The sequence below is a fragment of the Triticum aestivum genome, chromosome 4A (genome assembly GCF_018294505.1).
Source record: "Triticum aestivum cultivar Chinese Spring chromosome 4A, IWGSC CS RefSeq v2.1, whole genome shotgun sequence".
Classification (NCBI taxonomy): Eukaryota; Viridiplantae; Streptophyta; class Magnoliopsida; order Poales; family Poaceae; genus Triticum; species Triticum aestivum.
This window is the reverse complement of record NC_057803.1, coordinates 342,963,101-342,988,628: the sequence shown is the minus strand read 5'-3', so window position 1 is coordinate 342,988,628 and position 25,528 is coordinate 342,963,101. Positions and strand designations below refer to the sequence as shown.

The 25,528-nt window shown below is 45.7% G+C and overlaps 1 protein-coding gene across 1 annotated transcript in view; it reads right to left on the bottom strand.

Annotated features, from left to right (window-relative positions):
• The window catches only part of LOC123086071 (uncharacterized), a 19,908-nt gene extending 8,916 nt beyond the window's left edge, over nucleotides 1-10,992 (bottom strand). Inside the window, exon 1 of the mRNA XM_044507772.1 lies at nucleotides 10,420-10,992. Within this exon, the coding sequence (XP_044363707.1) occupies nucleotides 10,420-10,803 (384 nt within the window). The 5' untranslated portion in view covers nucleotides 10,804-10,992. The remainder of the gene's footprint in view (nucleotides 1-10,419) is intronic.
• Between the last annotated feature and the right edge of the window lie 14,536 nt (nucleotides 10,993-25,528).

Below are 25,528 nucleotides of genomic sequence, written 5' to 3'. Positions count from 1 at the left end.
TTTCCCTCCATTAGATCTCTCCGGTGTCTTGAGATCTACTCGTTCATACCCATCTTTCATGGGTTCCAATAATGGTTCCACCCTTGGCTTGGACTTCTCCAAGGGTTTGGTTTTTGCTGAGAAGGTTTTTCAATCTACGGGCTTTTCGGTGCATCCCATGGAGGACTCGGAGATCTTTACCATGGTGGTCTCGTTTGGACGTCATTCCTTCCGTTTGAATGAAGATTCGGTGGCGGCAGCTCTTGAGGCAGCAATTGGCGGCTCGGGTATTGATCTTATGGTTTTCTTGATCAAGGATAAGGTATTTGGCTTTCAGGTATCTTGCAAGGCTGTTGCCATGATCATTATTAGTCTTCGATCTTTTGCTTGTGATCATTTCAAATGTTACTTTCATCTTTGGAGTAACGGGGGCCCGAATTGGAGTCGTGAGTTTAGGATCTGGAATTTGGAATGTGATGCTGAGTGGATCCTCGTTAGTCCTTCTAAGCGGCGTGCAGCTCTTGGGGTTCTAGCCATGCATTCTAGGCCATCAAAATCTTCATTCAAATCCTCAAATTCTGTTGGCAAGAAATTATCATTTGCGGTCTTTCAAAATTATAATGCTTGTCGAGGTTATCGGTATCTGGCTACGGAAAATTGTATTCAAACTACTGAAGACGCTGGTTATTCTATCCCACCACATGAGAGAGTTGTCATCCATCCCGCGCCGCCGGTGAGCCTCCGGTGGACGTCGACGAGGCCGTCTATCTCGTTTGGTACGGTTCAAGATCTCCTGCCGTTATCTGATCGCTCGCCGTCTATCTCGGGCGGGAATTCGGGTACTTTGAATGTGGACGTGCCAACATGTGCCACGGGCCATGGGCTGCTCTCCGTTGGGTCTGACAGGGCTGGCCCGGCTTCTTCTGCGGATAATTTGGATATTCCTTCTTCTCAGCAAGCCAGGGATGATTTTGAGGATTTAATTTCTAATATGGTTGATGAGGTTCTCACGTGTCAAAAGTGTTTGAGGAAGGGACACTTTGCGGCCTCTTGCACGTCCAAGTTGTGGTGCATCTCCTGCCTTAAGTCGGGTCACATCAGGAAGGATTGCAACAAATTTGCACAGGTTTTGGGGCTTGTTTGGCAACCCAAATCCACTAACGCTACGACTTCCGAGGCGCGCTGCGAGAATATCTCTCTGACAACACTTTTACCAAACTTGGACCTCCCTTCCACTTCCGCATTAACTCCCTCGTCCAGTTCCATCAGCCCTGGCCCCAAGACTCCCTCTGCCTCGCCGCCTGAAACCCCTCCTCCGCCGTTGCACTCGCCGTCGTTCGAGGCCGAGCCCTCGGTTCCGATGGCGAACTTTCATCTGGATCCTCAGCTTTACGTCCCCGCGGGCCACCATGTCATCGACGGTGATGAAGATCGCCTTCCAAGAACCTTCGTTTCGCCGCATACCCCAATTGTGCGCCGCCATGAGGAGTTTATGCTTGCTGAGGTAATGCCTATCCCCCAGCCAGATGAGATAGGTGCTGCTAGAGAGGCTGTAGTTCAGTGGTTGCATGAGCATGGAGTTTTAGTCAGATCGGCTCAGCCATGGATTCGCTCTGTGGGGCTTTTTGAGCCTTGTGATGCTGCTGTACGTTTTCATCTGCTGCAGCTCCCGCCGCAGCCACTGGGCAATGATCGCTTTGTGCGCTTTATGAAGCATGACGAGGGAGAAAATTTCCGCGGCGTTCAGGGTTTCCGTCAGGGCCTTCTCATGTTCCTGGGCATTCCTTTGGATCTTCGCAATACAGAGTGTATCAGGGCTGCTGTCAACACTTTTGGCAAGTTTCATCATTGGGTTAGCGAGGATCCTTACTTGGTCAGGTCTCTGGTGTTTGCTTCCTTCCCTGAAGACATTCTGGTGCCACGTGATGTGCTGTTTATGGATTTTGCACCCTATGAAGGTGCAAGAGTTTCTTGGACTGCTCCCCTATATATTTTGGGGGCAAACTTTGCCGAGCAGATGCCTCAAGATGAGGATTGGATGCCCATCAATGGCAATCCGCACCCGGTGCCTGGTGTTCCATTCCCTAAGATGCCCCCTTTCAACTTACCTGCTTTTCCTGCTTTGGGATGGAATGCAGTGCCACCAGCACCTGTGGTCAATGAGATAGCTGATGATAACTGGGGGAACTGGGATGACAATGTAGCCCCTGATCCTGTGCAGGACCAGGAGTCCATGGTGGTAGATTTATCTGCACAGCCAAGCTCTGCTGCTGATGCCCATGTGCCACCTGTTGTAGTTCTTGATGATGAGCAGCCTGAGGCCCCTGTTACTCCTCCATTCAATGAGGAGTTTGCTCTTGGGCCATTGTGGTCTATCAGCCTTCTGTGATTAGGGAGGAATTGGTTATGCCTGCTGTGCCTTATGGGCCTCCTCTACCTCCTGACATGATTTGGAGAAGATCTTTTGAAAGTCTGCTACAAGCTCCTATAGTGTTCTCTGTCCCCAAGCCAGTTTCAATGCAGCCTCTGTCGCCTGTTGTTCTGTCTAAGCGAAGCTGGGATTTCGCTTTCTCTGATCTGGATCTGCCTCGTCTCAGTTGGAAGGACCAGGAAGTGGCCAGGCCGGTCGCTAGAGCTTTGTTTGTTGGCTCTGCACCTGATCAGGTGGTTCCTCCTGTGTCTGTGGTGACTGCGAGAAGGCCACGACAACCTTTGGCGCCAACACCAATTGTTGATACGGCCGTCAGACGTTGCACTAGGAGTTCTGTCAAGCGAGATGGTTTCAAGCCCGTTTTTCATGAGCTTGCTATACAGCCCAAGAAGAAGAAGCCCAGAGCGAAGCCCTTCACGGCCCATGAGTCTGAAGAGCAGGCTTCTGAAGAAATCCCCCTGGCGACTCCGATTGCGCGGCTTCAGGAAATAGGGAGAGAGTTAGAAATTGATGCCACTCTCCTCTCTGTGGATGCACTTATGGTGGACCCACCTGCTTCTGCCCCCGTCGATCCTGATGTTTAGCCTGCTCCTGGACTTTTGGGTGTGGCAGGCCCCTAAGTTTGCCGCTCTTATGCTTTATGTATGTCAGTTACGTCATGAACTTTCTTATGTCTGTGTGGTGGGTCAGACTTTGTTCTGTTATTCTGGACATGTGACATTGTGTGTCATATGGGTTATGCTGCCTAGTATATGTTTTAATGAGTAATTCATGTAGAAACTGGAATGTGTTGTGCTGGAATGTTAGAGGTTTGAACTCTGAAGCTAGGCAGCGAGCTGTCAGACAAAAAATTGAGGAATGTCAATGCTCTATAGCCTGCTTGCAAGAAACTAAATGCTCATCTTTCGATCCCAGATCAATCAAAAGTTTCTGCCCTAAGAGATTTGACTCTTTTGCTTGCTCCCCTTCAATAGGGGCTTCTGGTGGTATTCTTGTGGTTTGGAATTCAAATGTTTTTATTGGAAATCTAATTGAAGTTCAGCAATTTGCTGTTGTGATTAAGTTTACCTCCAGGCAGAATAATGAAAGTTGGACCTTGGTTGCTGTATATGGTCCTTGTCAGGGGGAAGCAAGGGACAATTTTATAAACTGGCTATATAATCTCTGTATCCCTATTGATGAGCACTGGTTATTGCTTGGTGACTTCAATTTCCTTAGGTCAGTGGACAATAGAAACTTACCTGGTGGGGACATAAACGATATGTGCATCTTCAATGAGGTTATTGGACATTTGGGACTTCTTGAATTGCCAATTAAAGGTAGATCATACACTTGGTCCAATATGCAGGACATCCCTCTTCTGGAGCAGTTAGACTGGTTCTTCACCTCAGTAGATTGGATCACTGACTATCCAATGACTGAAGTATTGCCTCTGGCCAGGACTGCCTCTGACCATATCCCTTGTTTAGTATCAATCAAGACAACCATACCTAAATCAAATCTCTTTAGATTTGAAAACTATTGGTTGGAACTAAAGGGCTTTATGGAGTGTGTGGAATCATCTTGGCTAACCCCATCTAGGAAGACTCACATTACTGCTAAGATTGCTGACAAGTTTAAGCATCTAAGAATGTGCCTTAAGAGATGGCAAATGAATGTTTCCAAGTTAAAATTGTTGATTAGCAAGTGTAATCATGTGGTCTTCCTTTTAGATGAGTTGGAGGAATGGAGGCCCTTGTTTAGACAGGAGTTCAATTTCAGGAAAATTGTGAAGGCCCATTTGGAAAAGCTTTTGCACCTGCACTGCATGTACTGGAAAAAGAGATGCACTATCAGGTATATTAAGGTTGGGGGTGAGAACACCAAGTTTTTTCATGCCATGGCCACTGAGAGGCACAGGAGAAATTCAATTGCTAGTCTTAAATTACCTGATGGCTCTGTGGTCTCTGACCATGATCAAATGGCTGGAATTATTTGGAGATGTTTCAAGAACAGAATGGGCACTTCTAGAGGGATTGCAATGGGTTTTGATTTAGCATCTCTAATAATTCCAGTGGATGGCCTGGATATGCTTACTAAGCCTTTTGAAAAAGAGGAAATGGATGATGTGGTCAAGCACATGCTTGTGGATAAAGCACCTGGACCTGATGGTTTTAATGGTCTATTCTTCAAGAGGTGCTGGCACATCATATCAGTTGATTTCTATGATCTGGCTCATGCTTTTCATGAGGGGACTGCAGTGCTGGACAACATTAATAGTTCTTTCATTACTCTGATACCCAAGAAACTATCACCGGAGGAAGTGGGGGATTATAGGCCTATTTCTCTAACAAGCATGGGTCTGAAGTTCCTTTCTAAGATGGTTGCCAATAGGTTTCAGAGGATAATTATGAAATGCATTCATAAGAATCAGTATGGTTTCATTAAGAGCAGAACAATTCAGGACTGCATTGGTTGGACCTTTGAGTATCTGCATCAATGCCATCAGTCAAAGAGGCCAATTGTGATCCTCAAATTGGACTTTGAGAAGGCTTTTGACTCTGTTGAGCATGAAGCTATCTTCCAAATCCTAAGGCACAAAGGTTTTAATGAAAAGTGGATACTATGGATGAAGCAGTTACTTGCCACTGGTACTTCTTCTGTCCTTTTGAATGGTGTGCCTGGGAGGAAGTTTGTTTGCAAAAAAGGAGTTAGATAGGGGGACCCTGTTTCTCCTCTTCTCTTTGTGATAGCTGCTGATCTTCTGCAAACAGTGATCAATGATATGTTCAGCAAGGGGATCCTAAAGTTAACTATTCCCTGCCATGACCAAGACTACCCTATCATTCAATATGCCAATGATACTCTGATCATCCTCCCTGCTGACAGGCAACAACTTCTAGCACTGAAGGATATGCTGTTGGTGTTCTCTCAGTCCACAGGTCTTGATGTCAACTACCATAAATCTTTTATCATTCCTATAAATGTTGAAAATGTAGTCATGACTGAGCTTGCTTCTGCTTTTGGATGCCAAATTGGAAAGATGCCTTTTACTTACCTTGGTCTGCCTGTGGGTACTACAAGGCCAAAGATGGTGGACTTTATGCCTCTTGTGGATTGTATGGAGAGGAGAATGACTGCCAGCTCCTCCTTCCTTAATCAAGGTGAGAGGCTGCAGTTCTTAAATTCTGCCTTGTCTTCCATGTCAATCTTCTTTATGGGCAGCCTGGCTGTTCCTGCTGGAATCCTCAAGCAGTTGGAAAGAATTCAAAGGCAATGTCTGTGGAGAAAAAATAGGGAGGAGCCTGCTCCATCTCTTGCTGCTTGGGATTTGATTTCTAGACCAAAAAACAAGGGTGGTCTTGGTATTTTGAACCTGGGTGTTCAAAACGTGGCTTTGCTTCTCAAGCATGCTAGTAACTTTCTCAACAGGAAAGACCTACCTTGGGTGTCCTTAATTTGGGACTCATATTATCATGATGGCATGCCCCAGGGAACAACTTCTTGTGGCTCTTTTTGGTGGAAGGATATTTGTAAGGTCTTGCAGAATTTTAGGGACTGCTCCTGGGTGCAGGTCAATGCTGGGGACACTGCTCTCTTTTGGTCTGATAACTGGAATCTTGGCAATGAAGTTTCTAGCTTGCAGTCTAGATTCCCAAGATTATTCTCTTTTGCCAAGGATCCATGGATTTCTGTTAAGGCCATCTTCAATTCAATAGACTTGTACCAACACTTTCACCTACCTTTGTCTGCTCAAGCTTTTGATGAGCTAAACTTGATAAGAAATATGTTGGTCTCCCATACAAGAGATGACACTTGTAAGGATTTATGGTTCTGGCAGGGCTCTTCAAAGGTTTACAAACCTAAGCTGTTCTATGGTCATGTTTTTCAGAATGAAACATTCAACCACTTGCTGTGCTGGATCTGGAAATCCTCTTGCACTATCAAGATCAAGGTTTTTGCATGGATGCTCATCATGGATAGACTCAACACTAAGGATATGGTTGATAGAAGGCACTGGCACATGGATGATGGTGTTACTTGTAGGCTATGCCCCCTTCAAGTGAGAGAAACCAGAGACCATCTCTTCTTCAACTGCAATTTCAGTGTCAGAGTTTGGAATTATTTGCAGATCGATTGGTCAGCTGGAACTTCAATGTCTGACCTAGTCATCCAGGCAAGGAGAAGCTTTGATAAGCCCTTTTTCAATGAAGTAGTATTTATTGCCTGCTGGAATATCTGGATCATCAGAAATGCCAAAGTGTTCAGAGGTGAGAGGGCAAGTTTCAACAAATGGAGAGGAGCTTTCAGGCATGATATTACTCTGATGCAGCATCGAATCAAATCGGGATACAAGGATGAGTTACTCAAGTGGATTTCTTTCTTGCCACCTTAAGTTTTAGCCTTTTCTTTTTTTATTTTGTTTTTCTCCTCTCCTTTCGGTTACCTCTTGTAATCATGTTGTTGTAACTGTTGTCTGGCTTTAATAATAAAGTTTTGATATTCTGTGGGGGTTTTCCCCACAGTTCACAGTCCAAAAAAATGTGTTTTTTATCAACTTGACTTGGCCCACCATATTGAAGTCCCGGCTTCGCCTTCGGATCTGGACCCCCCCTATGCTCAAATCCCGGCTCTGTCCCTGGACGTGTCGTTAGCCTATGCGCTACATGTCGCAAAACTAAGTCCAAAGCTCAATCTCATGGTCTTTACATGTCATTACCCATTCCATATGCACCTTAGGAGGACATAACATGGATTTCGTACTTGGCTTGCCTAGAACTAGAAATGGAAAGGACTTGATTTTTTGTGGTTATTGATAGATTCTCAAAGATGGCACATTTTATTCCATTAACAAGAGCAACGATGCTTCACACATTATGTAGGGATATATTGCGTTTAGATGAGTGCCCAAGACAATTGTCTCCAACCGTGATATCAAATTCTTGAGGTACTTTTGGAAGACAGTATGCGCCAAGCTAGGAATCAAGCTATTGTTCTCCTCAGCATATCATCCTCAAACCGATGGCCAAACGGAGGTGGTCAACCGCACACTCTCCACCGTCCTTCCCGTACTCATCAAGAACCTTAAGGAGTGGCAAGGCTGTGTGCCCATCACCAAGTTCACCTACAACCGTGCAAGGCACACAACAACGTTGAAGTCGCCATTGGAGGTTGTCTATGGCTTCAACCCCTTGTCGCTATGGGACTTCCTCTACAAGAGCGTGCCAGTATGGAGGCAAGCGACCGAGTTGAGTTCATGAAAAGGTGCATGAAGATATAAGGACCACCACTGAGCATCAAGTCCACAAGCATGCCACCAAGATCAGCATCACCAAGAAGCGAATGGTGTTCCAACCCAGAGATCTTGTTTGGCTACATCTTCGCAAAGACCGCTTTCCGAACGAGCGCAAATCCAAGTTGCTACCTCGAGCCGACGATCCCTTCAAAGTCCTAGAAAGGATAAACAACAACGCTTACAAGATAGACATCCCACTTGACAAGTACTCGATGAGCAACACCTTCAATGCCGCCGACTTGGCTCCATTCCATGGCGATGAGGTTTTCGATCCGAGGACGGATCTTCCCCAAGGAGGGGGGGGGGATATGGTGCAGAGCAGCACATGGATATCACCATGGATCCTACACCAATCCCACAAGTGCCAATTGGACCAAAGACTAGAGCCCGTGCACATGCCAAACCAAGGTGAATTCACTCCTCTTCGAACTTTCTATGCATTCATTTGAGACAACCTCAATCCGACACCCTATGCATACTCAAATAACTAAGGATTCATCCATGAAGAAGTGAGGGTAGAAGGCCAAGCAAAGAGAAGGAACAAGGAGAAATGTTGTTGAGCTACAACGGCCGGATAGTCCAGCCAGGAAGCCGGACTGTCCAGCATGAGTCCCGAAGACATTAGAAGCTAAATACATGTAGTCTGGCGTTTCGTTATCCTGCCCTTAAAGATTGACTGGTGCCTGAAGCCTGTGCCAGCCCGGAGCCGCACTTGCGTCAGCAAACGGACTGTCCAGCTTGCTTCCCAGACTGGACAGTCTGAACCCAGACTATTCGGCTCGGTTCCCGAACTGTCCGACCCTTGCATGCGTGCAGATCTAGCCAATAGGCCATGTATCCCCTCTCTTACCTACCCACTTTCGTCCCTTAGCTATATAAAGATACCTTGGACTCAAATTACAGTTAGCAAAGCATTTAGATAAAACTTGAGAGGGCATTGCTCATCTATCCTCTCCTTTGGAGATCAAGGCGTCCACAAGGAGAAGAACCCTTGTGGTTAATCAAGACCTCCATATCATTTGGATTGGAGAAGATCTACCTCTCAAGACCCCTCTTCTCTTAGAGATTTGGGAAGAACTTTACCTTGTTTCCTTGTTCCCTTTGTTGGTTGAGGATCTTGATTTGTCTCATACTTTGGATGCTTTGAGAGGACATGTGTGATGTGAAACTTGTTCATTAGTATTCTTCTTCTTCTTGAGTTTCTTGTGTTCTTTGTGTTTTGCTCCTTGCCACCTTCAAATTGTGAAGATTGGGACAAACCTAGGCCTTTGTCCTACATCACAGTTTTACCATCTGCAGAGAACAAAGCATCTAGAGGACAAAAAAATCTACAACTCAAAGATACCACTAAAAGTTAAAAAGATAATATGGGGTATCTTTGTCGGGGTACGGTTCTAACAAATGACAATCTGCTCGCCACAATTTGCAGGGAAGTAAGAAGTGTTATTTTTTTCATCATGACGAGACAATTAAGCATGTTTTCTTTCAATGCACTTTTGCGCGCTCTACATGGTCAATCATGCGTCCAACTTGTATCCTCCTCGCAAGGTTGCCAACATGTATAGTCACTGGCTCGATGGTATAGCTCACAAGTTTAATGCACTTACAAAGGTGGGAGTGTTTGTTTTATTATGGTCAAAGTTCAAAAAGGTGTGCCTTTTGTGAGCTCCTAATCACATCCACGCGTGAAGTGATGGGAGAACGCATCGTGTTTATGTGGTGAGCCCAACCAGGCAAAGCGCTTTTCCAATCTATGCTCGACTAAGCGTGCATCAGCAGCGCTACGCAGACGTAACCGTTGTCGGGCGAAGAGCGAACAGACCAAAATCGTAGAGGGAAAAGAGAGGTCCGTTGGCCATAATCGCAGCAGGAAAGATATAGGAAAGGGTGGCACAGGCTAGATTTTGATGAGTAAAACGCACATACATCTCTGATGGGCTCCTCACATGATAGGATGTCGAGGCGGCGACTCTGAAGCTCATCTCACACCGTTGACCCTGACCTTGCGCCCCCCGGACCTCCTCCTCCCGTTGCACCCCGGCACCACAAGCTACTCCTCGACTCGCCACATGCCGCCGACCTCCTCGTCTCGCCTCTTCTGACGTGCCCTGCTGGTCAGCTCCAACTCCCCTTTTTCTCTCTTCCCTCTTAGGTGATTGATCCCTTCCCTCTGGTCTAGTCCGTTCGAGTGCTATTGTTGTGAGCCTGTGATGTTGATTTTGTGATATGATCTATTGCATTACCTATTAATTTGCTCGATCTCCCTTCTTCTCCTCTTTTGTGCTTCTTCTCCTCTTTTGTGCTTCTGCTCTGCCATGGCCCATGGCTACTATCTATTGCTCCCTAGCCTCTATTACAACACATGGAACATGAACGGTGAAATGATATGGTTTTTTATGATAAAATTTCCTCTATTATGCAGGTTATCTACCAGTGCGGTTCGTGGTGTACTCTGTCCGTGGCTCTGTTCGTGGTGTACTCTACAACCCAATCATTTCTACGTTGACTGATTTTCTTTTGACAGCTCTGTACGTTGGTTGATATTATTAAGCAAATACTCCCTCCGTTCCAAATTACTCGTCTCAGAAATGGATGTATTTAGAACTAAAATACATCTAGATACATCCATTTCTGCGACGAGTAATTCGGAACGGAGGGAGTACTACGAATGTATTAATCACCAAATTCGGGAATGAAAGCTAAGATTTAACCAGGGAGGAACAAGGTCAGAGACCTCAAGGCCTTCGCTGTTGAGCGCCATGGACCGCTCTCTCTGCCCGTCCGGCCCGGCCGCAGCCATCTCGAACTCCGCCGCCGCCGCACCGACCCCGCGCTTCCTCCCCGCCTCTCCCCCTTGGCCGCCTTCCTCCGCCTCCGCGGCTGCCCCCGACTTCTCCCCGGAAGGGACGGACCCCGCCGCCATACCCCGCCGCCTCAGCTCCTTTGCAAACAGCGACTCGGGCGCGTCCTCCTCGCTCCCCCGGGCTCCACCCCCCTCATCCCCGTCGATACGGCACCTCACGCGTAGGCGCAGCATGCGCCGTCCACGCGGCCGCAGCGAAGGCGACGGTGTGAGGGCTGGGCGCACGAGGTGGATCACGGCCAGTTCCATGGGCATAGTTTGCTAGCTTCAGTTGGTTGCGTGGCTGCGTGATCCCTGCTGCGTCGAGGTCGCGGAAGCACAAGTCCGACTAGACGCGACAGGGTGACTCCTCGGCGAGGGTTCTGACCGTCGGTTCGGTGCTGAGATACGCAATTAGGCGGATGGACGGTGCGGATCTAGCGGAGGGTTCATGCGGCTGGTGATGAAAGCCGAGGACGCAAGGAAGCCGGACTAATGTATGGTTGTCGTGGTTCGTCGGACCTCGGAGATGTGCGGGCTCATCTCCAACGATGAGTTGTCTTTTGAGAAAAAAATCACTATAGGACCTTAAACTTGCGTTGGTGGTCAGTTTAGCCCCCCGTAGTTCAAAATACCCGAAATATCATCCCTAAACTTGTTCTAGGGGCTCACATACGGTCTAAAATATAATTTGCTCTACGTATGTGCTGATTTGGCAGTGGTCAAGTTGATCCACGTGGGCGCTGGCTGTCACGTCGTCTCAGCCACCTAAATATGTAGGAAAGCAGGGGGTCTTTTGCAAAAATGACGCAAGAAAATGGTAGCGACGATGCATCCTGCGCCGTGTGCCGGAGCTGCAGGTCGAGGCCGACGAAGTGGGGCTTTTGCTGGCTCCTGGAGTTCGGCGTCCCTCAGGCTGCTGCTGGTGGTCGGCGGTTGCGAAGGTGGTTGGACCGGCGATTCCGGGCTGGGGAGGAGCGGGGAGCTTGGCGGAGAAGGCGGCGTTGGTGGAGGAGGCCGACGGCGGCGTGGGCGGGAGCTCGAGACTGACGTCCATCGTGCACTCGTCGTCGTCCACGTACGCGACTCTCGCCACCACAATGCCGACGGCACCATGGATTGCTGGCTCGAACCGACCGAGCTTGCAGCCCTGCACCGGGAGGTCGGTGTCGACCCGTACTGGGTACCGCCTCCACGGTGGAAGCGCGGAGATCCCGTTTTCGCAGACGGCTACGCGCTCAAGGCAAAGATGCGGGTGGAGGAGCTCGCAGGAGTAAAAAGGTCCCATCCCCCCCCTCTTCTCCTGCCATCTTCTCTTGTAATTTCTTCTTCTTCCTCAATGCTGATTCAATCTTCCATTGAGTCTTGCATGTGACAAAGAAATGTTTGTGTTCAAGTTGATCATTTGTGTTGAATTGCCAATGTTACTAATATTGTTAAGATTCTTGCACATAGTAAGTAGCAAACTAACAATGCTAGTGTTGTTGTGTTAACACTGAATTTTGTTATACCGTACTATTTGTGTATGAAGGCGCTTGTGCTGATTAAACCAATGGTAATTTGTGCTACGTTTGATTACTTGAGCTGAATTTTTATCATTTTTGCATACAGTAAGTAGCAGTGCTAGTTTTGTGTTTGCACTGAGTTCTGTTGCTCTGAATTTGTGTATGAAGGCACATGCAGCAGCCGGCGAAGGCACATCAAGGCACAATGAACAATGAGGTGAAATCTGAGGCAGTCAAAGCCTACATTTGTCAAGACTTATCAGGTGATTGTAGTTATCTTTCCTCAGATATGCATCTCTTTCCATTGCAATTTTCATCATGCATGTTTGCTATCAAATTTACATCTCTCTACCCCTCAAAATAAATAAATTACATCTCTCTGTTTTGCATCATGTATATTTGTTGCCAAAATTATGAGAAAATGGGACGTGCATGCATGCCTAAATGTGCCACACCCCCTTACTTGTGAATTGTGATGCACACTTTTCAGTTTTCATCAGGGTGTGCATGTTTCTGGTTCCTTCTTATGTGAAAACTTTGGTGTTGGAGTTTTAGTTAAAGAAAGCATTTGAGTTTGTTTGGAAGTGGCAAGTCTTTTGTTTTGGTTTTGGTTTTGTGATAGTCTTGTTTTTTTAGTTTCAGTTAAAGAAAGAAACAAATTTTGACATTTGAGTTGCTTCCAAGTGGCAAGTCTTGGTTTTGGTTGTGTCATAGTACTACATTGCAGTACTGCATCTGAAATTTGTAAAATGCAGGAGCAGGTTTGCCTTTCCAAAGCATGACACAATTGTAGCTCTCAATTTGTCTCCTTTGTGAAGGCATTGTAGAGACACCTGCACACCAACCTTTCTCAGCTTTGCTTCTCACATTTTTTACACTGAGGTTAAGGTGAATGTTTAGGCAAAGCACCTTTTTATTTCCATTGATGAATCTGTAGATATACTGCAAAGTACACTTGACATAGGTAGTTTTAATCATCGGAATGGATATCTCTTTCCACTAGTGTTGTAAGAATTGCAAGTTTACTTTCTTTTTGTTTATTCCATGGAGTATTTCCTTAGCTAATCTTGAACTCATGGTGATCTTATTTGCAGGACAAGTATGAGTGTAGGCTGAAGGCCAATGGCAATCTGGAAAAGCAGGTTCTATCCTTGGAGGTACACTAATTGGGACAACTCCTCAGCTTAAATTCATCATACTTGTCTAATTAGTTATCTTCTAAGAAATGGCTGTCAAGTTAAATTTTAAGTACTCAAATTATGTCTTCCTGGTTGAATTGTTTTCTCCACATTGTTGACCATGCTAAAGCCATTGTTGTGGATATGTTTTCAGGATAAGTATGCCAGCGCAGTACGGGCGAATGGCAAGCTGGAGGAGGAGGTTCTGTTCCTCAAGGTACATCTGAATTTTAACCAACCTTTGCCCAGCTCTTGTTCTCATTGTACAGGAATACAGATCAACTTTAGCTGCATTTCATGATGAGTTAATCATGTGCCTTATGTGGAGTTGACACTGGATCTGTTGTGCTGGAGAAGTATGAGGCAATGCTCGAGAAGAACACCAGGCTGGAGGGGCATGTGGCTGCTCTGTCCACTTCTTTCCTATCTCTCAAGGTAACGCAGTTGATTTCCAGTAGCTGCACTTCATCAACTGCACCAGTTGCATCATAATAATCTTTCTGATTTTTTGTTATGCTAGCATTTGCTCCAAAAGGATTACACATTAGCATTAGATTTGAGGAATGATTTGGTAATTTACTGTATGTATGAACAGGAGGGCATGCAGTTTCTGAATGATGGGGATCAGCAGCTGTAGATCATGGGAGCAAAGCCGTGTCTTCTTTTGTGTGCCAAGGAGTACTGCAAAGCTGACAGTAAGGAGAGCAATTGTGGCAAGGTAACAGATGCTGCAGCCGCTGGCGCAGGCGACCAGCTCGCCGATGTCGACGGCGACGGTGGGAATAGGTCGTCGAGGAAGTGCAGCGAGTGGTCGGAGAAGGCGCAACCCTTTTCGCCGTTGACCCCAACGGTGGCGAGAGTCGCGTACGTGGACAATGATGAGTGCGCGATGGACGGCAGTCTCGAGCTCCCGCCCACGCCACCGTCGGCCTCCTCCACCAACGCCACCTCCTTTGCCAAGCTCTTGCTCCTCTCCTGGCCCGGACTCGCCGGTCCAACCACCTTCGCAGCCGCCGGCCACCAGCAGCAGCCCGAGGGACACCAACCTCCAGGAGCCAGCGCAGCCCGACTCCGTCGGCCTCAACCTGCAGCTCCGGCACATGGCGCAGGACGCGTCATCGCTGCCGTTCCCGTGCATCATTTTTTGCAAAAGACCCCCTAGTTCCCTGCGTATTCAAGCGGCTTAGACGACGTGGCAGTCAGCGCCCACATGGATCTACTTGACCACCGCCAAATCAGCACATACGTAGAGGAAATCGTATTTTGGATCGTATGTGAATCCCTAGAGCAAGTTTAGGGATGGTATTTCGGGTATTTTAAACTATGAGGATTAAAGTGACCACCGACGCAAGTTTAAGGACCTACGGTGAATTTTTCTCTTGTCTTTTTATCCCGAAACAACAATTGTTCTACGATAATTCTCTGCTCCCTGTATCTCTAGGCAACCCGCAAATTTCCCTCTGCATTCATCCATAGACTGTTTTGACAACTGCTCGAACCAAACGAAGGAATTTTGATATAAACACTGAAAGTGCTAGTTATCGACTAGAGGGGGGTGAATAGGCGATTTTTATGGAAGTCTTCAAAACACGAGGTCTTTGAAGACAAAGAATAGAAATGAACCTATTGATATGCAGCGGAAGGTATACTACACTAGACAGGCCATAACCAAGTAAGCAATGAAGTGAAAGTACGAAGACTATCAGCAGCTAGGTAGTATGGATCAGGATGGATGATAGTATGAAGCTAAACAGTAAACAGTCTTCACTCAGTGAAGTCAATCAAATCATACAGGCAAACAACAACTTCATGAAGACAAACTGTAAAGGAAAGGAAAATGAAGGATAGAACCAGTTGCTTGGTGAAGACAAGGATTTGGTAGACCAGTTCCAATTGTTGTGACAACTGTACGTCTGGTTAGGGAGGCTGAGATTCAACTCAGAAGACCGCGTCTTCACCTTATTCCCCTTGAGCTAAGGACACCAGTCCTCGCCCAATCACTCTGGTAAGTCTTCAAGGTAGACTTCCAAACCTTCACAGACTTCGTTCACCGGCAATCCACAATGACTCTTGGATGCTCAGAACGCGACGCCTTACCGGCTGGAGGATTCAAAGTCCTCAAGTGTAACAAGTCTTCAGGTCACACAGACAGAAAGACTTCAGTGATGCCTAACACTCTTTGGCTCTGGGTGTTTTGGGCTTTGTCCTCGCAAGGATCTCTCTCTCTCAAAGGCTTCGGAGGTGGGTTGCTCTCAAACGACAAAAGTCATGCACTAACTCTGAGCAACCACCAATTTATGGTGTAGGGGGTGGGATATTTATAGCCAGGAGGAAACCCGGCCTGATTTGTCCGAAATGACCCTGAGTCACTAAGGAACTGACACGTGTCCAACGGTCAGATTTCAAACACACGCGGCAGCTTGACTTGGGCTACAAGTAAAGCTGACTCATCCAGCTCTGGATAAGATTTGCTCTCAGTGTCTTCGCTCGAAGACATAGGATTTGGTTGAGCATCACATCAGTCACTCTAACTTTGTTCACTTGGACCCCACTTAACAGTACGGTGGTTCCTATGACTCAACAAAGAAGAAACGGAAACTACAAAACAACTATGTCTTCGCACTCCATAGTCTTCATGTGAATGTCTTCTCATGTCATAATCTTCACTGTGAATATCTTCACAGACCACCACTGTCTTCAATGTCTTCACACATTTTTAGGGGTCATCTCTGGTCGGTAAACCAAATCAATATGGGACTATTACCTGTGTTATCCTGCAATTCTCACAAATACATTAGTCCCCCAACCAAGTCTGTCGTCAATACTCCAAAACCAACTAAGGGTGGCACTAGATGCACTTACAATCTCCCCCTTTTTGCTGATTGATGACAAACCGATTGAAGTTTTCAACGGGGATAAAAGTATGTGAAAGTTAAGGATTGAGGGATTGTCTTCACAAGTGGTAAAGGGCTTCCCCTGAAGATGTGCATATAAGTAGTTTGCTTTTGAATGCAAATGCACATGGCAGGTTTTACTTTGTGGAGATCCTATTCAACTTATGAAGACAATTCATCATGCATATAAGGAGATAATGAAGATAATGACATGCATAATGAAAAATGGACGTCTGCGGAATGGCTTCATTCGGAATTTATCATCGCATCACAAGGTAGCAGAAAAAGTAGCAGATGACCATCGAGTTTAAGTGTTACAACTCAAAGAACCAAATGTTTCAAAAGACAAGAGTTGTAAAGAGTTAGCAAAAATAACATAACCACCCATAAGGACCCGCTTGAAGACTATCAACTCATAAGCTTCTCCCCCTTTTGTCAGTAAGGACCAAAAAGGTTTGAAGACATAGAGTATCTACTCATTCCCATCAGGAGTGGACGATGAGTAGGGTCGACGTTGGAGTTCGGTGGTGCAAATAGGCCTGATGTAGTGTCGAGATGCAGTGCAACCATGGTTGGTGAAGTGGCGTCATCTTCTTCATCGACGACTCTTGCAACAACAGTTGCAACTGAAGATGAATGTTCAGAGTCTTCAATAGACGACGTGCGATGCTAGCTTGCATTTGGTGGAGGCCTGGAATCAAACTTGAAGTCCTCAGTGAAGCCATCTTCGTGAAGATCATCTTCAGGACGGAGTAGTGTGAGACTCTTCCAGGACCGCCGACAAGCTTCATGGGCAACAAACGAGTTCTTGGTGGCCAAATTTCGAATGCGGTTGACATCCACCAAGATACTCTGCATCTGACGCTTTAGCCAGTCATGATTCTTATCCTATTTTTGATGCAAGGCCACAAGAATCTCTCGGTCATTGAGTAAACGAGAATGCTTCCAAGGCCTCTATGCAATCGTACTTGCTATGGCTTCGGTGTTGGTGCGATGTGGTACTCTCATATTCCCAGCCAAAGGATAAGTAGGGTTTGCAGCATTGGGAACAAGAATTCCCTCCATTGGTTGCGAGAAGCTTTGGTGTTCAGCATTCTGAAGATGTAGGGGCTCCTTGGCAGGCTCGGGGTAGATGGCTTCAATGGACAGATCAATCTCAGGCAGAAAAATAAGATGGTTGCTTGCTGAGGGCTGATAGTCAACAGAATAATGGAGCCTTGATCAAGCGCATCACCCATGGAGCATAGAACTTTAGGCCAAACAGATCAATCCCAGAAGCAGCTAGTTGTCTGATGAAGAAATCTTGGGTATTGAATCTGATGCCATTGATGATATAAAATACCAAAGTCTTCATGGCTCCTTCAAGTTTGGCTTCAGAAGAATGTCCCTTGATTGGCCATAAAGTATGTCTTAGAATGTGGTATACTATGTGTGGCAAGTACTCGAGGTCCTGGACGAAGAATTCCTTTGGGTATTCAACATCTTGAGGTAATGGCTTCATCATGCTTAGCATCTGACTCATATTGGGTTTGGGCCTCTGAAAGATATTGTGCCGTTCATCTTGATGACGTTGACAACCAGGCTCGTATAACTCACCTGGAGTGGGCAGGGAAGTAAGATCGATAATATCTTGAGCTTTGGCTTCGTGATGTACATCACCTGACATCCACTCAAGGATCCATGTTTTGGATCCCTGTTGTAGCCGCGAATATGAAGAGTGGCATAGAACTGCAGCAGAAGCTCTTCATTCCAGTGCTCTTTGTCTATTACAAACAGCAGAAGACCAACATCCCTGAAGCAGTCAAGCGCTTCTTCAAGATAGGGCAGCCCAGCAATATCTTCACTATCCACACGCATGTGGGGAAAGATTCGCTCTTGGTTGTACAAAATGCATGAGTAGTAGCTTCGCTGCTGATGGCTCCAAAAATGATCGGATGAGATCTTTGGCTTCATGTAGTGATTTTTGTCAATGTGAAAGAAGGTGTTGTGGGCTCTGAAGCTGTGCACGTTGAAAGAACCTGTTGTAGTTGCAGCACCTGGAAGCCTTGGCAGCCTTGGCTTACGCTTCTGAACTTGAGGACTCTGCTCCACATGATAGTCATACTGTGGGCCTGGAGCAATGGGAGGAAGCATAAGAGGCCATTTTACAGTGACCAGCTATCCACGATCAAAGGCCTATTCAATGGTGTGAGGCCTTGGAGGTGGAACAGTGGCTTCAGCATCCACATTGGCTTCAGGCTCCACATTGTCTTCAGCCATGACTGAGTCATTGGCTTCAGTGGCATTGTTTGTGGCAGCCTTAGTGTTTTCAACCTCCGTTTGTTCAATAATAGGAGGGTCGGGCACAATCGCATTCTCCTCGAGAACGACTTGATTAGTAGCAGGGGGTGTGGCAACTCTTTCTTCGTCTCTTGCTTCTTCACGATCTTCATCGGCTGATGTAGCCGGAATGTCTTCAATGACTTTAGCTTCAGACTTAGAGACATTTGCAGAAGGGGTGGCTTCAAGCAACACTTGATGTGCAACTGAGCTTTGGTGCACTTCTCCTTCTGGAATGCTCGACATGGTGACCTGTGGCCTGGGGCCTTTGCGAAGCCTATGAAATGCGGGCGACGCCTTTGGTGAGGGAGTGGTCTGCACCATGTAGTTGTCATCGTCAAGCACTGGAGTGGTGACTTGAGGTGGTGGAGTTCTAGGTGTCTCATCATGGACGGGTGTGTCTTGCTGAGGGTGCTCAGCCCATGAGTCATCCTGAGAATTGGCGTCAAAGGACGACCAATGCTGATGAGTTCACTGTTCATAAGAACAGGCGATGATGCCGTCTGGGGTTGGAGCTGAGGAAGGACTACATCATCAACATTGTCTTCACGACCAATGTCTTCAACTGCGTTGGGGTCAATAGCTGGAACTTCTTCACTTGCATGAGCCTCTGTGGAAGCAGGCTCATGGATCACAAGACGACGCTCTTGGTTGGTTGACGCAGGAGGAGCAACAGAAATGGGTTCAACATTGAGGGGCTCACTGGCCGTAGCATGCTCTTTCTTTGAATACTTCGTCTTCAATTTCTTCTTGGATGGGGCTTCATCAGAAGTGTTCTTGTGCTTGCGTTTCCTGGCTTCGGCTTCAACTGCCCTTGTTTTCTTCATATCTGAAGCTACTAAGGTGACCTTAGGCTTCAAGCCTGTCATACTGGCAGGGAAGGCAATGTGAGGTTCATCCTGCATTGGTGCTTCAGTTTGGGCCGCAGCAGGCTTCTTCTTTTGCTTGGCAGCCATCCTGGGGTTGATGCCAGGGCGTCCAAGAGCTTTGCGCTTTTTAGCTTCATTGTGTGCTTGAACACACTTCTGCGCGTAGTACTTCATGTGCTCACGAGAGCCTTTGGCCTCTTCCCTCTTCTTGTGAAACTCGGCCTTGAGGTCATGCAGCATCTTCTTGAAGATTTGCACATCAGCCATACTGAGTTTGGCCATATTCTTCTTGAAATGAGCCTTCTCATAATTAATCTTATTCTTGAGTTCAACAATTTTCTGAGCCAGGGCCAACTCATTAGTAATGGCTCCGTGAAACGTGACGCTTATGTCCACAGGCAGCTGAAGATCATCAATATTAATGCTTTGATCATCGAACCACTCATCTATGAAGTTGTTCAGAATGTCAACATCAAAGAGGGGTAGATCGTTGAAGATCTCCACCTCTTGCTTGCTCTTGATCAGCTGCTCAAGTGCATCATCACCAAGATCTTCATCACTGGACAGATCAATGGTGTCTTCCTCGTTGCGCAGAATGGCAACAGGAGTCAGTTCATGCCCAGAAATCTTCTTGGGCTTCATGGTTTCCTTGGACTTCTCGGCCTTCTTGGAGACACGAGACAAATCTTCAGACTGCACACTGGGTTCAGGAGGGGCAATGGTCAACGGCTTCACAGTTGAAGCTTTTGGTGAGGCAGAGGGCTTTGAAGATGTGGACTTCTTTTTCTTTTGCTTCGGTGGAGCAGGCCCATCTTTGGAGTCTGCGTCATAAGTTGATTGTTCCACAGTGGCCCTCTGAGCAGCAATGTGAGAGAGAAGCCCGTTGAAGCTGTTGAAGGGGCCGATGACATTTGGATTGGCATCGCGAGTGCCATCATGCCTAGGAGCAGATGGACCAGGATTGAAGTTGAGTCCTAATTCCTTCTTGTTCTTTGTAGCTGACTCCTTGGCAAATCGATATTTGCGCTTAAAGAGATTGTCTTCACGACACCATAATAATGATGATGGGTCGGCATTCTCAGGCTTTGGTCCACGGACCATGCATGGGTAGAAGCCTTGAGCAATGGCTTCAGGCTTCGACTTAGGCTGTAGATTCCTGTACAGAATATCTCCCCATGGGCTCTTGATGGCATTCTTCTCTGCATATTCAGGGGTTACGAAGTTATACTTGAACCACTGTTCAGCCCAATATCGTCGAATCCATTGGATTCGGGTCTTGCACTGGTCGTAGCTTTCCTTAGGATCTGAGTTGTACAATTCATACAGGTCCGGAGGCAGATCTAGAGTTGTGTTGCCTCTGCGCTGCCTGCCACCTTGCCTTGCTGATTTCTCTGTTGCCATTATATTCAGACTGATTGGCTTTAAAACAGTGAAAGGCTTTCATCTACTGGTCAGACAAGAACTGGCTTCAGGGGAGTGAATATGATGCCGTAAGAACTCTGCAAATGAATGCAGACTATGAGAACCAAGGGATTCTCCCACAGACATGTACCTGTGATAGCATTAAAGGTGCGAGGGAAGGGGAAGAGGTCATATGCATTCTCAGAATATTTTGAAGATAAATCAGTTTGAAGACATTGACCTCATAGTGAGAAGACATTCACTTATTTGAAGAGAGTTGGTTCCAGATTTGTACGAATCCATGAATAAGTACAAGTGAGGAACCTAACTAGTTATGAAGCATAAGTGAATACCCTTAGCATAATATGAGATGCAGATAAAGACATATCAAGATTTGGAAGTGTAGAAACCACTTTTGGTCGAAGTGGATGGATTTTACGGATCAAAAGATTGTAAAAAGAGAGGTTTATTTGCCGCTGATGAACTACTAGATGAGGCAGAGTTTTGAAGCCGAGCAGTTCAATCTCCCGCGCCCTAACTTGGCGGCGGCGGAGAGGACGAGGTCCGCGACACGCGTGAGGACGGCGTCGAAGAAGTTGCGGCAGCTAAGCGCTTCGTCTCCAGCGTCGACGCGAGCTAGCGGAGGCGCTAGGGTTTGAGCGAGGTGGCGAGGTGGAAGAAGAGATAATGACTGTGTGGGGTGTGTATTTCTAAGGGAAGGGACATCACAATGTAATTACGCAGGTGCCCCTGGCGGTTCACATCTGAAGGACGCATGGCTTAGATGCAACTTATTGGAAGTTGTTCCATATTCCCACACACGCCTGGATTGTTGGGTGGTCGTTCTGGCTTCTTCGGTATTCCGGCAAAAGGGATATATCATTAAAACAAATTTTAAATGTGTGTCTCTATGTCTTCAGCTGACAAGGATTCAGTGAAGACATTCAACAGGTTTCAACAAAACACATATGACTTATATAGATAGAATTTGAGGTAGAAGCACAGACGGGGGATAGGGTCCGATCACATTCACTTAGATAAAAATTCAAGTGTGAAGACATAGCTATAAGTGAATGCTGTAGAGGACAAAACACATGCGCGCGCGCGTGCACACACACACACACAAAGAGAGAGAGAGAGATACACATAGCCGGTCTATTATGCTAATATTAGCAGAATAGTTATTCTGCTAACACTTCCGAACTACACGCTCAACGGAAGCAAGCTGCATCCTTTGTACGATGAGCACTGTAATGCTTCACGGGAGAACTGCTTCATTTTCTGGCGACCAGGCCGCGTTTTATTGTGGAATCGGGTGTTGTGGGATGATTTAATTTGTTTCTGGATCTCATTTGACCTTTATTCTTTGTGATTTACAGGAAAAGCAACTAGAATCTTTGCAAATCGAGCGATTTGGCGAACGAGCTTTCTCTGTTCGTTCGTGTTCGCGTCGGATGCGACTTTTTCATGCTCGGATGTTGTTTGTTAGTAGGAATTCTTTGATTGCGTTCATTTTAATCGGTCCGTATAATCTATAATTTGTCTAATTTTTAGGAGTTAGTTATCAATTTCTGTGAAATCAATTGTCTAGGGTGTGAGCTTCGTCCGCTCATTTGTTCTTGTTGTTTTTTTGGATTTTATGCGTCGATGCGTTTTTGAATATTGTTATTAGTTTCTCTTTTTTCATTTGAATTTACTGTATTGCGCATGTAATGTTCCGTCTTTTTGGTGTGCATTTTTAAAGAATAGCTCATGCTGTTCATCGTAGTGGCCGTGGGTTTGATGTATTTTTTGGTGGGTAATTGTTCAAATTTGAGTGGTTGCACAATGTTTTGGCCACTTATCGAACTGCGAGTGGGATTGGCACCTCTGTTGGTCTCCTACATGTCTGGGTCTGTACTGCTTTGATTTTATTGATGTAGTTCTGGCATATGTTTGTAGTGTGCTGCATTTTGTTAAGTAGTGGACTTCAATGTAACTATATTATAGTGGGCATGATAGCTTATGAGATAATTCTTTTTCTTACACTGCATTATGTGTTTTAGAGAACTGCATAGTATGCACTTTCGTACTGCATTAGCAGGATAGTTATGCTGCTATTTCTTGTATTTTATGTCAATTCTTCTGGACTCCATAGCATGATAATTCTGTTGAACATCATATGTTAAGCACAAAGTTTTCGACCATTGGCATTGGATTGTTATTGTTCAGAGTACTGCAATTTTTTATATAAGGACTGTACTATGTGTATTATAGAACTGCATTTCTGTCAGCAACAACTTGTCTAAAAAGAGTGATAAAATGATGTAGATGAGGTTGCATACTTTAAATAGGCATCGTTCAAGCCTTCTTATGGACATAATTTTAAAAGCATACAACATAAGCAAAGCATTAGAATATGCTAGTGATGGCTTTAGCTTTTATCCTAGACAACCTACAGTGCAAATGTTGTAAACTTGAGGGAGTCTTCTTCTTTGTAGAAAAACACCATGGCCACTTCTCCAGCCTCAAAGCCATTCTGGGAGACAAAATCATTCCAGCCGGTAGTTATGTTGATGCAGTCTTCAGAGTCAATGTGGTAGTCAGCTTGCATGTCTGCATACCCATTCTTGTGTTGTGTCTCCAAGGTAACCTTCCCTAAACTTGGAGCAGGAAATTTTATTGTGGATGGCAGTTTTTGCATTTTGGAATGGATGGAAAAAGAATGTTTATTAGTAAACAGCAAATGTTTTTCTTTATACTTAGGATGATCTATTTATGTTGACTTAAATATGAACATATATATAACTACTATTTTGGTAAAGTAGTTGCAATGTATGAACAAACATATATATGGAATTGACCTCTAGTTTTACTATTATATATATATATATATAATACTGTAACATGTTTGTACTGCAAGGTCATTTACAGTGTACTTCGCTAGCATGTTAAGCGAACTGCAACACTGATCTACTGACCCTTTTTTTGTTCGTGTGTTGGGGATCTGATCTAACTAGTGTCGATACCTGGTGTGGTACTGGAGAAAAATAGTTGGAAGCATCTAGTCTTAATAGCTAACAAATCTAAACAACAATACAAATTCTGTTTTGTATCTGTTGACACTACTGAAAAAAATTGATGGAAGTATATATTCACATGTGGATTTGCAGCCTAGATTATGTCAAAAAATGTGAGGGAAAAAACATACCCAACTTTCTTGCAGATCTGCGGGTGTGAGGCGATGAAGAAATGGCGCCCGAAACCCCTTGTTGGGTATCATCAGGCACCCGCGAATGCTGCGCCACTCGGTGTTGGCGAGCTTTAGACCCTCTGCGTACACGCATGTGTCCGCTACCGGCGTTATCCTTGCATAACACCCGCACTTACAATCCATGGCGGGTTGAGTGAAATTTCAGAGAACAGCTGTGGATGGGATGAACCCTAGATCTACGATTTGAAGAAAAAGAGGGGGGAGGAGTTGTGTTAGTCTGGAGCACGAATGGATAGGTTTTTATGCAACCAATTGAGCAACGGAAGTAATAAATGTTGTGGTTGGTGTTAGGTGGTGGATTGATTCCGATTCTGTGTACGCGAATGCATTTGAGAAGCAACAGGACTACTTACTGGAATATAGCAAACTGCATTGTCATACCACAACGAACTGCGAAACGCGTGGTTGGGCCTGTGTTTGTGGAGTGGTATGTGGGATTTTTTTAATTTTTAGTAGCCTCTCTTTTTTCTGTTGGGCCTGTGTTCGAGGAGTGAAGACGAATTGGGCCCAAGTCGACCTGTGAGCACGGCTGGTTCCCGCTGCGCTGTGTGTGTGGCCTAATGTTTAGTCCCACCTCGCCCGCGGAGGGCGCGCTTAACCTGTTTATAAGCGCTGGTGAGGCAGCCATATCGAAATCCTCTAGTTACTTATTTGGGCGCTTATACACGGCGCTTGTTGCTCTATGCTCTCTAACCTATGGGCCCATGTGTGCCCGGCCCCATGCATCATGGCTCAGAACGACTCGCCTTCTGTGGGTGCAGACCTACTACGAGACTGGCTGGGGCCGGCTGCACCTGGGGTGGTCAATTTTTTTCTTCGTATTTTCTCTCTTAAGCATTTTTTTCAAATGTAGGGGCGTGCACTACTTAGTAAATCATTCGTGCACTGCATTGATCAGGGTTCTGTACCGCATGTGCACGCATTCCACACTACATGTACAGTTCGCATTTTCTTTTCGTGTTTTTGCTCAAGTATTCTTTTTCAAGTGTAGGGGAGTGCACTGCTTAGTAAATCATTCGTGCACTGCATTGATCAAGGCTCTGTACTGCATGTGCACGCATTCCGCACTACATGTACAATTCACATTTTCTTTTCGTGTTTTTGCTCTTATGTATTCCTTTTTCAAATGTAGGGGCGTGCACTGCTTTGTTGGGTATGTGTAAACTTCATTCGACAGTCTGTACTGCACTCGTATACATTTTGCACTACATGCGTCCTATTTGCACACTGCAACTTTGTCTGTTTTGTGCGTTGCTCAAATCTAGTGATACATAAGCAAACAACAGAAAACAAATTATCACAAGCATTCTGTATGACAAGTTCATCATCAGCAAACTAAGTTCAACAGAAAGTAATCTAACATAATCAAAGTTCATCATTACAAGCGATTCTGCATAACAAGCAAACTAAGTTCAGCAAAAGCAAATGATCACAAGCAAACTAACGATACATAAGCAAACAACATAAAGCAAATTTGATGATAATTCTAAAACGACGCTAACATTGTTGGCTCTTGGCCGACACCATCAACTTCTTCACCAGTTAGCGTCTCCCCATCCCCAGCTGCTCCTGGCATGCTTCT